The sequence below is a fragment of the Symphalangus syndactylus genome, chromosome 12 (assembly GCF_028878055.3).
Source record: "Symphalangus syndactylus isolate Jambi chromosome 12, NHGRI_mSymSyn1-v2.1_pri, whole genome shotgun sequence".
Lineage (NCBI taxonomy): Eukaryota > Metazoa > Chordata > Mammalia > Primates > Hylobatidae > Symphalangus > Symphalangus syndactylus.
This window is the reverse complement of record NC_072441.2, coordinates 126,957,293-126,974,801: the sequence shown is the minus strand read 5'-3', so window position 1 is coordinate 126,974,801 and position 17,509 is coordinate 126,957,293. Positions and strand designations below refer to the sequence as shown.

The 17,509-nt window shown below is 39.4% G+C and overlaps 1 protein-coding gene across 2 annotated transcripts in view; it reads left to right on the top strand.

The window, feature by feature from the left end:
• Positions 1-17,509, top strand: part of C12H1orf185 (chromosome 12 C1orf185 homolog) — a 46,371-nt gene that overhangs the window by 14,927 nt on the left and 13,935 nt on the right. For both annotated transcript variants that reach the window (XM_063627565.1, XM_063627566.1), the window contains exon 3: positions 523-658. In XM_063627565.1, the coding sequence (XP_063483635.1) occupies positions 523-658 (136 nt within the window). The remainder of the gene's footprint in view (positions 1-522; positions 659-17,509) is intronic.

Sequence of the window (17,509 nt, the reverse complement as noted above, 5' to 3'; positions counted from 1 at the left end):
TGAACTCCTGACCTCAAGTGATTTGCCCGTCTTGACCTCCCAAAGTGCTGGGATTACAGGCATAAGCCACGGCACCAGCCCCTCTTACTTTTTGCCGGAAATATAATTAAATACCAAAACTGACCAATGAGTTGCATTTTATTTAATTTCCTTCGCCATTAAGGATAATTTTATGAAAAGGCTAATTAACATTAAAGTCAATTAATTTTCTCACAACCAGAAAGAAATAAAGACTCCTGGCTGATATTCAAACTGAAAACAATAGCCCTGCATACATAGCTTAATTTACATTTCATGAATAAAATAAGTGGCTTAATTTATATTCTATGAATAAAACAGTTGTAATGAAATCTAACATATGAGTAGGGAGTATGTAAATTGACTTGTGCTTTTAAAAATAAATATGCTATAATGTATTTATTCTGATTTTAAAGCTTTATATATAAATATTGGAAATAATGATTTTAATTGTTTTATAATCTAATTCAGGTTTAATAATATTCTTTATAAAATATTTTTCAGAGAACTATTTCAAAATTCCAAATTTAAAGCAATTGATGAGAGATGCAGGCAAAGACCATCAACGGCAAAGATTAAATCTCATCCTCAGTGTGTTTTTATTTCTCGAAATTTTCATACTGGGAGATTCCAATTACAGGTAGGGTGTAATATTTTATAGTAATCTTTTCAAATAATTTTTTTTTTATTATTATACTTTAGGTTTTAGGGTACATGTGCACAATGTGCAGTTTTGTTACATATGTATCCATGTGCCATGTTGGTTTGCTGCACCCATTAACTCGTCATTTAGCATTAGGTATATCTGCTAATGCTGTCCCTCCCCCCTCCCCCCAACCCACAACAGTCCCTGGAGTGTGATGTTCCCCTTCCTGTGTCCATGAGTTCTCATTGTTCAATTCCCACCTATGAGTGAGAACATGCGGTGTTTGGTTTTTTGTCCTTGCGATAGTTTACTGAGAATGATGGTTTCCAGTTTCATCCATGTCCCTACAAAGGACATGAACTCATCATTTTGTATGGCTGCATAGTATTCCATGGTGTATATGTGCTACATTTTCCTAATCCAGTCTATCGTTGTTGGACATTTGAGTTGGTTCCAAGTCTTTGCTATTGTGAATAGTGCCGCAACAAACATACGTGTGCATGTGTCTTTATAGCAGCATGATTTATAGTCCTTTGGGTATATACCCAGTAATGGGATGGCTGGGTCAAATGGTATTTCTAGTTCTAGATCCCTGAGGAATCATCACACTGACTTCCACAGTGGTTGAACTAGTTTACAGTCCCACCAACGGTGTAAAAGTGTTCCTATTTCTCCACAATTTCTTTTGATACCATGTTATTAGCATTGCTGTCTTAAAATCTGAAGGACAGAGAATCCACTGTTATTTTTTAATTTGAGGGACAAACTAGTTAGAGTTTATACTATAGGAAAACTGAAAAGCTAAATGAAAATGTATCACCTTCTACAGTTGTTTCTTCCTATCTCTAGCCCAACAACCTACATTCCACATATTGGGATTGCTATAGGGATAAAGATAAATGGCATAAGGAAAACTGAAAGCAAAATTACCAGGCTTGTCAAAGGAAAAAGATCTGGAGATAAGAGATACTCCAGATAGCCTAACCATACCAATTGAAATTAAATTCACTTTGACAAGGATGTACTAAGCCTTTACTATATTCCAAGCTCCTCTGGGCCCCTTTATTGAAGATAGTAAGATATGGCACCTACCTTCAAGGTATATGTGTAGTACAAGTGAGAAAGGCAGACACCTAATTAACTTTGTGTGATATGGTGTCAACACAATGCTAAATGAACAAAGGAAAAAAATGCAGAGACTAAAACTACAATAGCTAAGCAAAACAGTGTTTGTTTTGTAGATAGATAAATAGTGACAAACTGATAGGTTGTCAGAGTTTCACTATATATCTTGAGTATTCAACTCAAGTTGTACTCGGTGTTCATTGATTTAACAAACATTTGCTGGCTGGCCATGGCAGCTCAGGCCTGCAATCCCAGAACTTTGGGAAGCCAAGGGTGGGAGGATTGCTTGAGCCCAGGAACTGGAAACCAGACCAGGCAACATGGCAAGACCCCATCTCTATAAAAATTTTAAAAATAAAAAAGTAGTTGGATGTAGTGGCTCATGCCTGTACTCCGAGTTGTTCAGGAGGCTGAGGCAGGAGGATCCTTTAAGTACAGGAGTTTGAAGTTGCAGTGAGCTATGACTGTGCTACTGCACTCCAGCCTAGGTGACAGCGAGAGAGACCCTGTCTCAAAAACAAACACATTTGTTGAGTACTTCATGTACATCGGCACTAGTTTTGCCACTGAGGTTAATAAACAAATAAGATATGAGCCCAGCCCTAGATGAGCTCAAAATCAGTAGAGAAGAAAAATACATAAACTAAATAAGTACAACATCATATGATAAGAGCTCACAAAGTTGAAGAAGTGCAGACAAAAAAGGCTGAATCGAGGAGGGCTTCACAGAGAAGACATTTTGAACTGGGTTTTAAGAAATGAAGAGAAGTTTGTCGGGAAGAAAGAGAACAAAGGACATCTCATGTTCAAAGCCTTGTGGCTATGAAAGGAAGCAATATATTCAGTAAAAATGTTATAATGTTTGGAACCTAGGATTCAGAAGAGAGTGGTGGAAAAAGACGCTGGGGATGAGATTGCGATGAGCCTCATTTGCACCCTAAGGATTTTGAATTTTACTCCTCAGGCTGCACAGAACCACTGAAGGATTATAGTAATATGGTCAAGAGCATTGTCTGTAGAGCCAGATTACAGATTTCAATTCTGACTGTACCACCAGTAGCTGTATAATGTTAGGCAAGTTACTTAACTTCTCTGTGTCTCAGTTTCCCCATCTGCAAAATAAGGATAATTTCACCTCCATAGAGTTGTTGTGGGATTAAAGGAATTATTATGTGAAAAAGCACTCAGAATAGTGCCTGATCCTGTAGTGAGCACCATATAATTCTACTATTATTTTTACTGGAAGATTTTAGGCAGGTGGATGTAAACATCAAATTAATTCTAAAGGTTATTTCCTCTGACTTTCAAATGAAGGACAGTTTGAAATAGAGATTGCATTGCAGAGAAAAATTGTTTCTATGTATGCATTTAATATTAATTTATTCAGTACCCATCACGTACTAGGCATTTTGCTAAGTACTAATGATATAATAATACCACCATACTTAAGGATGTATAGACACTAATAGACAATTACAAAAGTGTCATGAGTGCAATTTTAATTAGGTTGTTTATTATTCATTCAACAAATATGTAAGAAGTGCTTATATGCCAAGCATTGTATTAGGCCACTGGAAATTTGGAGATGAACAAGAGAGATAACAGCTCCTGCTTTTATGAAATTTTTAGTGTAGTGGGAGAGAGAAATAATGCACAAGTAAACACAAAATATTATTCAGGATTCTTTTTAATTATTTTTTAATTGACAAAAATTGTATATATTTATCATGTAAAACATGATGTTTTGAAATATGTGTACTTTGTGGAATGGCTAAATAATGTTAGTTAACACGTGTGTTACCTCACATACTTGTCATTTTTTGTGGTGAGAACGCTTAAAATCTACTCTCTTAGTGATTTTCAACAATACGATACATTGTTATTAACTATAATCACCGTGTTGTACAATAGATTCCTTGAATCTATTCCTCTTATCTAACTGAAATTTTGTATCCTTTGACCAACATCTCCTCTGTCACCCTGCCACCCCCAGCCCCTGGTATCCTGCCATCCCAGCCCACCATCCTACTGTCTGCTTCTACGAGTTCAACTTTTTTAGATTCCACATTTGAGTGAAATCATAGGGTATTTGTCTTGCTGTGCCTGGTTTCTTTCACTTAATATAATGTCCTCCAGGTTCACCCTGGTTGTCGCAAATGACAAAGTTTCCTTCTTTTTTAAGGCTGTTATTTAGGATCCTTGATATTCAGTGACAGGAACCTCATTCAAACTAGAATAAGAAAAAAATAGTATAAAAAGTATATGGTAGTGCTAACCTCAGCCAGTCGATTTCAGTACAAAAGAACTCTTTTGTATTGTCCCTCTTTTTCTTATCTCAATTTCTGCCTCTGTACTGGCTTCTTCCTCTTCTACTACAGGCAGACTTCTATGGGGCAGGAGGATAAAATGATAACAAAAATAGGTTTAATATAATAAAAAACTAGAGATTGATTTCTAGCAAAAACTTTTATTGTGAAATATGACATACATACAGAAGAATACATATACACATAGACATGAAATTTAAATAATAAATGGATTTTTTATACTCACTACCCAGAATAAAAATAGAATGTTACCAGTACCTTTGAGATATTCTGAGTCTTATATATCTGTCACACCTCCAACTCCCACCCTCCACTAAAGGAACCACTATCCTGTAATTTCAGCTAATCATTTCCTTACTTTTCCTTATAGTTTTGCCATAAATGTTATAGAATAATATATTATTGAATTTCATGTGTTTTGAACTCCATATCTAATCTTTCCTTTTTTGTGCAGTATTGCATTTCCGAAATTCCTCCAGTTGATGTATGTAGCCATAGTTCATTGCTTTTACTGTTATTTGGTATTCCATCGTGTGAAAATATCAGATTTTCTGTGGTTGACGTTAAGTTTGGGGTTGTTTTCAGTTGTTTCTCTATGAAATCTTTATAGGGGCTATACCTAAGAGTAGAATTGCTGCATTATGGGGTAAGTGCATGTTCAACCTTATTAGATAATTCCAAATTGTTTTCCAAAGTAGCTGTGTCAATATACGTTCCCCCAACACATATATAAGTGCACAGATTACTTCATACCTTCAACAATCTTGGCATTTTCAGGCTTCTAAATTTTTGACAATCTAATGGGTGTGTAATAGTATCTATATTCTTCATACCTAATTTTTTTCAAGCCATTGCAGATTCATAGCAAAACTGAGCAGAAAGTACAGAGTCCCACTATATTCTTTCCCCCCCACACAGGCACAGCCTCCCCATCTATCCACATCCTACACCAGAGGGGTGCATATATGCTACCATTGATGAACCCACATTGACACATAATAATCCAAAATTCATAGTTTACAATAATGTTCATTTTTGGTATTATGTAGTCTATGGGTTTTGACAAATGTACAATCATGTTGTTACAGTATCATACAGAATAGTTTCATTATCCTAAAAGTCCTCTGTGCTTCTCTGATTTATCCCTCCCTCTGCTCTAACCCCTGGCAACCCCTGATCCTTTTACTGCTTCCATAGTTTTTGCCTTTTCCAGAACAGGCACATTTGTCATGTAGTTGGAATCACACAATATGTAGTCTTTTCAGATTGGCTTCTTTCACTTAGCAATGTGCATTTAAGCTTTCTCCATGTATTTTCATGGCTCAATGGCCTGTCTTAGTCTGTTTTCTGTTGCTTATACCAGAATACCTGAAACTGGGTAATTTATAAAAAACGAAATGTATTTCTTACAGTCTGGAGTTTGGAAGTCTAAGGTCAAGGAGGGGCACATCTGGTGAGAGCCTTCTTGCTGGTAGGATTTCTGCAAAGTCCTGAGGTGGCATAGGGCATCACATGGTGAAGGGGCTGAGTGTGTTAGTTCAAGTCTCTTGTCTTCTTAGAAAGCCACTAGTCCCACTCCTGTGATAACCCATTAATCTATTAATCCATTAAGCCATTAATGGATTAATCTTTTTATGACCCAATCACTTCTTTTCTTTTTTTTTTTTTTTTGAGACAGAATCTCGCTCTGTCACCCACGATGGAGTGCAGTGGCGCGATCTCGGTTCACTGCAAGCTCTGCCTCCTGGTTCATGCCATTCTCCTGCCTCAGCCTCCCGAGTAGCTGGGACTACAGGTGCCCGCCACTACGCCTGGCTAATTTTTACTATTTTTAGTAGAGACGGGGTTTCACCGTTTTAGCCAGGATGGTCTCAATCTCTTGACCTCGTGATCTGCCCACCTTGGCCTCCCAAAGTGCTGGGATTACAGGCGTGAGCCACCGTGCCCGGCCGACCCAATCACTTCTTAAAGGCCCCACCTTCTGAATACTGCCACATTGTGGATTAAGTGTGGATTAAGTTTCAACATGAGTTTTGGAAGGACAAACATTGAAACTATAGCCTAGCCTATTTTTTTTAGCATGGAATAATGTTCCATTGTATACCATAGTTTATTTATCCATTCACCTATGGAAGGACATTTTGGTTTTTTCTAAGTTTTGGCAATTATGAATAAAGTTGCTATAAACATATGTGTGGAGGTTTTTGTATAAACATAAATTTTCAACTTATCTGCATAAATACCAGGGAACAAAATTATGGGATCTTATGGTATGAGTGTGTGTAGTTTAATAAGAAAATGCCAATTTTTCTTCCAAACTATATCAGTCTGCATTTCTACCCGCAATGCATGAGAGTTCCTGTTGCTCCCCATTCTCACCAGCATTTTTTGTTGTCAGTGTTTTGGAGTTTCACCATTCTAACAGATGTATAGTGGTATCTCATTTTAATTTGCAATTCCCTAGTAACATGTGATGTTGAACACCTTTTCATGTGCTTATTTGCTATCTATCTTCTTCGATGAGGTGTCTGTTCGATCTTTCATTCATTTTTAATTGAGTTATTGATTTTCTTGTTGCTGAGTTTTAAAGAAGGTAAATTTTAAAGAACTTATATATAACAAGTTTAAAATATATATTTTATACACATATATATATACACACACTATATATGTATATATATATATATATATATATATATATATAGAGAGAGAGAGAGAGAGAGCAATAATCCTTTATCAGATATGACCTTTGCAAATATTTTTTCCCAGCCCATGGCTGTATCTCTTGGTATTTCAGTGTAGTTTTTTTTTTTTTTTTTTTTTTTTTTTGAGACAGAATCTCGCACTGTTGCTCAGGCTGGAGTGCAGTGGCATGATCATGGCTTACTGCAAGCTTCGCCTCCTGGGTTCACACCATTCTCCTGCCTCAGCCTCCCAAGTTGCTGGGACTATAGGCGCCCGCCACCATGCCTGGCTAATTTTTTGTATTTTTTTTAGTAGAGGCAGGGTTTCACCAAGTTAGCCAGGATGGTCTCGATCTCCTGACCTCGTGATTCTCGCTGTAGTTTTGATTTGTATTTTTCTGCTAACGAATGAGATGATTGTCTTTTCAAAAGTTCAGAAGTACGTTGGGGCTGGGCGTGGTAGTTCACGTCTATAATCCTGGCACTTTGGGAGGCAGAGGCAGGCAGATCCCTTGAGCTCAGGAGTTCGAGACCAGCCTGGGCAACATAGCGAGAGCCTGTCTCAAAAAAAAAAGTTTATTGGCCATTTTGGTTTCCTCTTATGTAAATTGCCTGTTATCTTTTACCTCTTTTGTTATTAGATTATTTGCCTGTTTATTATAAAACTTTGAAAGAGTTATTTATTTGGGATATCTAATCCTCTTTCACGTATGTAAATTTGAATGTTTTCATCCATTCTTTGACTGTTCTTTGCACTTTCTTTTTTTTTTTTCTGAGACAGAGCTTCACTCTTTTCTCCCAGGCTGGAGTGCAGTGGTGTGATCTCGGCTCACTGCAACCTCTGCCTCCCAGGTTCATGAAATTCTTCTGCCTCAGCCTCCCAAGTATCTGGGATTACAGGTGCCCACCACCACACCCAGCTAATTTTTGTATTTTTATTGAAGATGGGGTTTCGCCATGTTGGCCAGCCTGGTCTTGAACTCCTGGCCTCAAGTGATCCGCCCACCTTGGCCTTCCAAAGTGCTGGGATTATAGGCGTGAGCCACTGTACCTGGCCTCTTTGCACTATTTTTAAGGTGTGTTTTTGTAGCAGGGCAGCCGCCTTAAAACCAGGGTTTAGCCTAGGAGAAAGCCAGGAAAGAATTCAAGGGCAAGCTGGTGGTGTTGGACAGCAATCTTTTGTTGAACATTACTGCTCTTTGCAGAGCAGGGCTAATTCATAGGCAGCACATCCAGAGATAGCAACCTATGGAATCTTATCAACTGTGGTTATACTCAGTAAATCCACATTCAATTACATGCAAATTAAGGGGTGGATCAATGCAAATGGAGGAATGGATTACTTAGAACTTTCTAGGAAAGGGGCAGTAATATCTGAGTCATTGCCATGGAAAGTGGTCATAACTTCTGGGTCAATGCCATGCCACTGGTGATAGTGTCTTATGTTAATGAGCAGTGAAGGCAGCTAGGGATCACTTTTGTCACCATCTCCTGGTTCCTATGGGTTTCTTCACTATATTCTGTCCGGACAAGATCCTGTTTTGGTCAGCAGGGTTGTGACCAGAAAACAAGTCCTGCTGGTTTCCTAACCTCATTCCCCACCTCAGAGATTACCCTTCCTTAATCTTAAAGGGCCTGTGGAAGGGCAGAGGCCCATCTTCTATAACTGCTTCTTGCTCATTTTATGGGTATAGGCCTTGCCTAGCATTGGAGGAGTAAAAATCTCTGGATACCTTATCCAAGGGGCCCAACGGGAAGGTGTTTTTGTTTTCCGGGTCAAAAGATGGGATGCGGTTGGAAGCCTTGTGCCAGCATCATCTTTACGTGTAATCTAGAAAGTATAAACTTTACGAGGAGGTTAAACAAGAAAAGGAATTAGAAGGAAGAGAAAAATTAATGCTCCTATGCCCACCCACAGCATCACATTATCTATTTACGCATTTGTGAAATAATAGCTTTCAGTCTTTTAGGGGCTTATAAATGTAAGTCTGGTATCCTCCTTTTAGGCTTGTGAGGACTTATAAGAAACAGGCTTAATCCTGGACATATATCCAGCTAGTGATTCCCTTGAAGTTTAATAGCAGTATGGTTTTTAGTTTTAAGTTTTTAGTAACACTAAGTCTTCCAGGAGGAGGCAATACTTTATTTCTATATTCTTGAAGGGCCTTGTAAACCTATCCTAAATTATAAAGCGGGCATAGTGCTGGATTGTAGGAATGAGTCACCATGCCCAGCTATAATTAATTTTAAAGAAGTCTTGCATATCTTATTTTGTTACCAAGCAATGGGCATTCTGTCTGACATGCATAGAAGCCAATACTATGGCACCAGATTTTAAGAAAAGAAAAAGCTTCATTGCAAGGTCGACTGGGCAAGGAGTTAGAAGGCAGTGCTCAAATATGTCACCCTGAGCTGGAGTCTGGGAGGAGATTTGAAAGGCAGAGAGTAACTATGAAGGAGATAGAAAAATGTAACAAGGCATCATCTGATTGGGTCCCAAAGAGGAGGTGCCAGGTCCTTAGGTTTTAAATTTGCACTTCAGCAAAACAGGAGCTAGGTGCGGTGGCTCATACTTGAAATCCCAGCACTTTGGGTTGCTGAGGTGGGTGGATTGCTTGAGCTCAGGAGTTCAAGACCAGCCTGGGCAGCATAGCAAGACCCCAGCTCTAAAAAAAAACAAAAACGGGGCACCCCCTCACTTCTTAGTTGGGTCCCTCTTCCTCAACTCAAGTTACATAGGTTCTGCATGTGGTTAACTTTTCCATTCTGGTCAGCTCTGGGTCACGTATCAGGCACGATTGGTTCATCTGGACAAGCTCAAGTGTGACTTGCAACCTGGGGGCCCACTGCAACTGAGAAACTCAGTATTTTGTTACAATTGCTGACAAAGTTTAAGCAGAGTGAACTGGTTCTATAATTACATTGTTAGTTTTTATTACTAGAATTTTTTTGAGACAGGGTCTTGCTCTGTTGCCCAGGCTGGAGTGCAGTGGCACAATCATAGGTCACTGTAACCTTGAACTCCTGGACTCAAAGGATCCTCCTGCCTCAGCCTCCTGAGTAGCTTGAACTACAGGTACACACCACCATATCCACTTTAAAAAAAAATTGCAGGGATAGAGTCTTGCTGTGTTGCCGAGGCTAATCTCGAACTCCTGGGCTCAAGTGAGCCTCCTGTCTCAGCCTCCCAATGTGCTGATTACAGGTATGAGCCACTGCACTCAACTACTATTACTGAAAAATGTATATGTTTGTGCTTTTGTTAAATGATTTTAAGTAACCTTTTAATTTTAGAATAATCTATGATTTATAGAAAAGTCATACAGATAATATAAAATTTTCCTATACCCTTCACCCAGTTTTCCTCCAGTGCTAAAATCTTAAGTTACCATGGTACATTTGTCAAAACTAAGAAATCAACACTGGTACATTATTATTAACTAAACTCCAGATGTTATTTAGATTTCACCAGTTTTTACGCGAATGTACTTTTGCTATTTCAGGACCTAATCCAGGATCCTACGTTGCATTTGTTTCTTTAATTTCCTCTGCTCTGTGACTGTATCTCCATCTTTCTTGTTTAACCTAACCTTTACAGTTTTGAGGAGTGCTGGTCATGTTTGTAAAATGTCCCACAATTGGGATTTGTTTAATTTTTTTTCATTATTTATAACTTGGGTTATGTGTTTTGGGGAAGAATACCACTGAAGTGAAATTAATGTGATTTGAAAAATATTTTATTGATACAATTTTTAAAATATTTTGAGATTAATTGCCTACAATAGAATGCAAAGAATTTAGATATTCCACTTAATGAACATTGACAACTGTATATACATTCAACCAACACCTAAAACAAACTACAGAACATTTTTATCACCTAAGAAAATTCTCTCATGTCTCCTTTCCAGTCAATTCCTCTACCCATCCCAGGTATCAGCTTTCTGATTTTTTGTCTGTTTTTTTTTTTTTTTTTGAGATGGAGTTTCGCTCTTGTTACCCAGGCTGGAGTGCAACGGCACGATCTCAGCTTACTGCAACCTCCGCTTCCTGGGTTCAAGCGATTCTACTGCCTCAGCCTCCAGAGTAGCTGGGACTACAGACGCATGCCACCAAGCCCAGCTAATTTTGTATTTTTAGTAGGACACGGTTTCACCATGTTGGCCAGGCTGGTCTTGAACTCCTGACCTCAGGTGATCCACCTGCCTCGGCCTTCCAAAGTGCTGGGGTTACAGGTGTGAGCCACTGCACCCAGCAGCTTTCTGATTTCTGACAAGGTTTAGTTTTTATCTGTTCCTAAATTACATATAAATTAAATTATATCTTTTATGTCTGACTACTCTCACTTAATAAAAGTTTTGGGGCTCACCCATGTTATTGTGTGTGTTAGAACTTTGTTGTTTCTATTGATAAGTGCTAGGCCATTATAGGAACATTTTATTTATGCATTCTCTTGTTGATGGATATTGGGTTGTTTTTAGTTTTTGACTGCTATGAATAAGGCTACTCTAAACAACCACATACTTTTAGTGAACATATATTTTCATTTTTCTTTCTTTCTTTTTTTTTTTTTTTTTTTAGATAGAGTCTCACTCTGTCACCTAGGCTGGAATGCAATTGCATGATCTCAGCTCACTGCAACCTCCGCCTCCTGGGTTCAAGTTATTCTCCTGCCTCAGCCGCCCGAGTAGTTGGGACAATAGGCACGTGTCACCACGCCCAGCTAATTTTTTGTATTTTTAGTAGAGATCAGGTTTCACCATGTTGACCAGGCTGGACTAGAACTTTTGACCTCCAGTGATCCGCCCGCCTTTGCCTCCCGAAGCACTGGGATTACAGGCGTGAACCACCACGCCCAGCCGGCATTTTCATTTTTCATGGGAACGTACCTGAACCTGGAATTGTCAAGGCTTGGGGAGACATACATGTAACTTTATAAGAAACTGCTGAGCAGATTTCCAAAATGATTGTAACTTATTTCACTCCCACCAGCAATAAGTGAGAGTTTCAATTTTCCATGGACTTGCCAACATATGGTGGTGGTATTAGTATTTTTAATTTTAGCTATTTTGGTGAGTGTAAAATGGCATTTAAATGTGCTTTTAGGCCAGGCACAGTGGTTCACTCTTGTAATCCCTGCACTTCGGGAGCCCGAGGTGGGCAGATCACTTGAGATCAGGAATTCAAGACCAGCCTGGCCAGTATGGTGAAATCCCATCTCTACTGAAAATAAAAAAAAATAGCCAGGTGTGGTGGTGCTTGCCTGTAACCCCAGCTACTCGGGAGGCTGAGGCAGGAGAATCGCTTGAATTTGGGAGGCAAAGGTTGCAGTGAGCAGAGATTGTGCCACTGCACTCCAGCCTGGGTGACAGAGCAAGTCTTCATCTCCAAAAATTAAATTAAAATAAAATATAAAATAAAATAGCTTTCAATTTATATTTCCCTGATGACTAAAGATGGTGAGCTTGTTGGCTAGCTGTATATATTTGTGTGTGTGACCTGCTTATTTCAGTCTTTTACCCACTTCTTAAACTGGAATGTTGGTTTTGCTCTGTTTGCTTTTTTTTTTTTTTTTTTTTTTTTTTGAGGTGGAGTCTGGCGAGGTCACCCAGGCTTGAGTGCAGTGGCACGATCTTGGCTCGCTGCAACATCTGCCTTCCCAGTTCAAGTGATTCTCCTGCCTCAGCCTCCTGAGTAGCTAGGATTACAGACATGTACCACTGTGCCTGGCTAATTTTTGTATTTTTAGTAGAGACAGGGTTTCACCACGTTGGCCAGGCTGGTCTCAAACTCCTGACCTCAGGCGATCTGCCTGCCTTGGCCTCCCAAAGTGCTGGGATTACAGGCATGAGCCACCATGCCCGGCCACGCAGCTAGATTTTTAAATTTTTTGTAGAGATGGGGTCTCCAACTCCTGGCCTCAAGTGATCCTCCCTCCTCAGCCTCCCAGAGCACTGGGATTATGAGTGTGAGCCACTGCACCCAGCCCATGCTACCCTTTATAATCACTCCTTCCCTCCCTTTCCCTAGCTCCTGGCAACCAGCGATCTGTTGCCCATCTCTATAATTTTATCATTTCCAGAATGTTATATAAATGGAGTCATGTAGCATGTGGTCTTTTGACATTGACTTTTCTTTTGAGATTGTGCAGTGGCACAATCATAGGTCACTGTAACCTTGAACTCATGGACTGAAGGGATCCTCCCACCTCAGCCTCCTGAGTAGCTAGGACTACAGACATGTGCCACCACACCCTGGGAGACCCAGTTTAATACCTGTCTTATTCATTTCAGGCTGCTATAACAAAAATAACATAGATTGGGTGGCTTAAACAACTTTTATTTCTCACAGTTTTGGAGGCTGAGAAGTCCAAGATCAAGATGCTGAAAGATCTGGTTCTGGTGAAGGCCCTCTTCCTGGTTTGGAGATGGCCTTTTTCTTGCTGTGTTTTCATATGGCAGGGAGCAGAGAGAGCAAGAGCGCACTTTCATATCTCTTCTTATAAAGGCACTAATTCCATTCATGAGAGTCCAAGTCCTCATGTCTTAATTACTTCCCAAAGGCTTCACCTCCTAATATCATCACATTGGGGGTTAAGATTTCAGTGTATGAATTTTTAGCTGACACATACATTCAGTTGGTAATAATATCCATACAATCCCTCCAAGTTGCTGCATCAATAGTTTGTTCTTTTTCATGGCTGAGTAGTATAACATTGTGTGTTATACTAATGATTAAACCACAGAGTTTAATCATTTATGCATTGAGGGATATTTGAGAGGTTTCCAGTTTGCAGCTTGCAAATAAAGGGCCACAAACATTCATGTACAGGTTTTTCTGTAGAGGTAAGTTTTCATTTCTCTAGAATAAATGCCCAGGAATGCAGTTTCTGGGTCGTATATTTAATGCCCAGGAATGCAGTTTCTGGTGAGAATATATTTAATTTTTAAGAAACTGTCAGACTTCATTCCAGAGTAACTGTACCATTTTACATTTCTAACAGTAATGTATGAGAGATCCAGTTTCTTTCTTTTTTTTTTTTTTTTAAGAGACAAGGGCCTTGCTATATTGCCCAGGCTGGACTCTTAACTCCTGGGTTCAAGTGATCCTCCCACTTCAGTCCCCTGAGTAGCTGAGACTACAGACATGTGCCACTACACTCCAAGAAATGCAGTTTCTAAGCATCCTTGCCAGCATTTGATACTATCTATATTGTTTATTTTAGCCATTTAAAACTATGTGTTTTCATGTATGATATATGTGTCCGACTTTATTCACTTGCAACTCATTGTCCCAACATCATTTGTAGAAAAGTCTTTTTTTCCCATTCCATTGTCTCAGCACACTTATCAAAAATCAGTTGACTGTAAGTGTGAGCATTTACTTCTGGACTCTGAGTTCTATTTCATTGATGTGTATGTCTCATACCAATACCATGCTATCTTGATTATTGTAGCTTTGTAGTAAATTTTAATGTCAGGAAGTATGAGCCTTCCAGTTTTGTTCTTTTTCAAGATTATTTTGACTGTCATAGTTTTACATGTTACATTTCTGTGTTTGGTCCATTTTTAGTTAATTTTTCTTTTTCTTTTTTGAGATGGAGTTTCACTCTTGTCGCTCAGGCTGGAGTGCAATGGCGCTATCTTGACTCACAGCAACCTCCACCTCCCAGGTTCAAGCAATTCTCCTGCCTCAGCCTCCCAAGTAGCTGGGATTACAGGCATGCACCACCACGCCTGGCTAATTTTGTATTTTTAGTAGAGATGGAGGTTTCTCCATGTTGGTCAGGCTGGTCTCAAACTCCTGACCTCAGGTGATCTGCCCACCTTGGCCTCCCAAAGTGCTGGGATTACAGGTGTGAGCCACTGTGCCCAGCCATTATTTGTTTTGTATAAGGTGTGAGGTTTAGGTCAAAGTTCATTTGTGGCAGTACGCATGTCTAATTGTTCCAGTATTATTTGTTGAAAAAGTAAACACATTGAATTGCTTTGCTTTGCATCTGTGAATTGCCTTTGCAATTCTTCTCCCATCTATGGCAGTTCCTCCTCCTCCTCCTTTCGCAATTTTAGTCAGTGGTAAGAGCTACTGTAGATGTCTTCTCTCTTATTAAGGGTTTGTCACCTTCTGGAATTTAGTTTTTTGTTTTATTTTTAAACGATGATTATTGGCTGGGCTTGGTGGCTCCCACCTGTAATCCTAGCAGTGTGAGAAGCTGAGGTGGGAAGATCATTTGAGCCCAGGAGTTTGAGACCAGCCTGGGCAACAAAGCAAGACATCATCTCTAGCAAAAAGAAAGAGAGAGAGAGAGAGAGAAAGGAAGAAAAAAAAATTTAAAAAGATAGTTAAGCTTATCCATATTGCTTGTGTCATTAGAGTAAGAGCAATAGTCTTTTACAACTTTCTACATTTAAACCTAAAATAAGCAATGATTGGCCATGGATTGCTGGCCAGGAGAAATAGTTGTTTTCTGGCTAGTATATAGAAATGATCCCACTGCTGCCACACTACTAAATGCTTTGGCTGACACCACCCATTGGAGTGTAGTGACCAGTGGTCCAAGAGCACCTCGGCACCCCCAGCAAAGTGAATTCCCAACCTTGAGCCAGAGAACAAAGTCAGGGCCCAATGCAAGTCCCTTAGAGTTAGAGCACATAGTCTAGGAATTGGGAGCTGAGGATTGGCCCCCTAAAATATTCTAGAAATGAAGCCAGTTGGCTGAATCTGCCTTATACCACAATAAAACCCTCAAGGTCATCAAATAGGTGAAAAGGAAAAAGAAAACATCCAAAGGTCGGCAACCTCAGAGATTGATGGTAGATAAACCCACAGTGCAAAAACCCTGACAATTCAAAAAGCCAGAGAGACTTCTTTCCTCCAAATGACCACATCACCTCTCCCGCAAAGGTTCTGAACCAGGCTGAAAGGGCTGAAATGACAGAAATAGAATTCAGAATATGAATAGTAATGAAGATTATTGAGCTACAGAAGTGCATTGAAACCCAGTGTAAGGAAGCTAAAAATCATGATAAAACAATGCAGGAGCTGACAGACAAAATAGCCAGCATAGAAAAGAACCTCACAAACCTGATAGAGCTGAAAAACACACCACATGAATTCCATAATGCGATCACAAGTATTAATAGCAGAATAGACTAAGCAGAGGAAAGAATCTCAGAGCTTGAAGATGGGCTTTCTGAAATTAGATAGTCAAACAAGAATAGAGAAAAAAATGAATAAAACTTCTGAGAAATGTGGGATAATGTAAAGAGACCTAATTTATGACTCATTGGTATCCCTGAAAGAGATGGGGAGAATGGAACCAATGTGGAAAACATATTTCAGCATATCATCCATCTCTTTCAGGGGAATACAGAGAACTCCAGTAAGATACTTCACAAGAATATTATCCCCAAAACACACATAATCATTGGATTCTCCAAGGTCAAAATGAAAGAAAAAATGTTAAAGGCAGTTAGAAAAGTCAGGCCACCTACAAAGGGAAGCCCATCAGACTAACTGAAGACCTCTCAAAAGAAACTCTACGAGCCAGAAGAGATTGGGGGCCAATATTCAATGTTCTTAAAGATAAGAATTTCATATCTGGCCAAATTAACCTTCATAAACAAAGGAGAAATAAGATCCTTTTCAGACAAGCAGATTCTGAGGGAATTCATTACCACCAGATCTGCCTTACAAGAGCTCCTGGAGGAAGCACTAAATATGGAAAGGAAAGATGCTTACCAGCCACTACAAAAACACTGAAGTATACAGACCAGTGACACTATAAAGCAACCACATAAGCAAGTCTGCAAAATAACCAGCTAACGTAATGATGACAGGATCAAATCCACACATATCAATACTAACCTTGAATGCAACTGGGCTAGATGCCTTAATTAGAGGACACAGTAGCAAGCTGGAAAAAAGAAGCAAGACCCATTGATATGCTGTCTTCAAGAGACCCATCTCACATGCAATAATACACAGGCTCAAAATAAAGGAATGATGAAAAACCTACCAAGCAAATGGAAAACAGAAAAAGCAGGGGTTGCAATCCTAGTTTCAGACAAAACAGACTTCAAACCAGCAAAGATTTTAAAAAGACAAAGAAAGGCATTACATAATAGTAAAGAGTTCAATTTAACAAGAAGATCTAACTATTCTAAATATCTATGCACCCAACGCAGGAGCACCCAGATTCATAAAGCAAGTTCTTAGAGACCTTCAAAGAGACTTAGACTCCCACACAATAGTAGTGGGAGAGTTTTACACCCCACTGACAATATTAGACAGATCAATGGGACAGAAAATTAACAAAGATATTCAGGACCTGAACTCAGCACTGAATCAAATGGGCCTGATAGACATCTGCAGAACTCTTCACCCAAAAAGAACAGAATATACATTCCTCTCATTGCCACATGGCACATATTCTAAAATTGATTATATAATCAGAAGTAAAACACTCTGGCTGGGCACAGTTGTTCATGCCTGTAATCCTAGCACTTTGGGAGGCCAAAGCAGACAGTTTGAGACCAGCCTGGCCAACATGATGAAACCCTGTCTCTACTAAAAATACAAAAATTAGCCAGGCATGGTGGCATGTGCCTATAATCCCAGCTACTCAGGAGGCTGAGGCAAGAGAATCACTTGAACCTGGGAGGCAGAGGTTGCAGTGAGCTGACATGGCACCACTGCACTCCACTCTG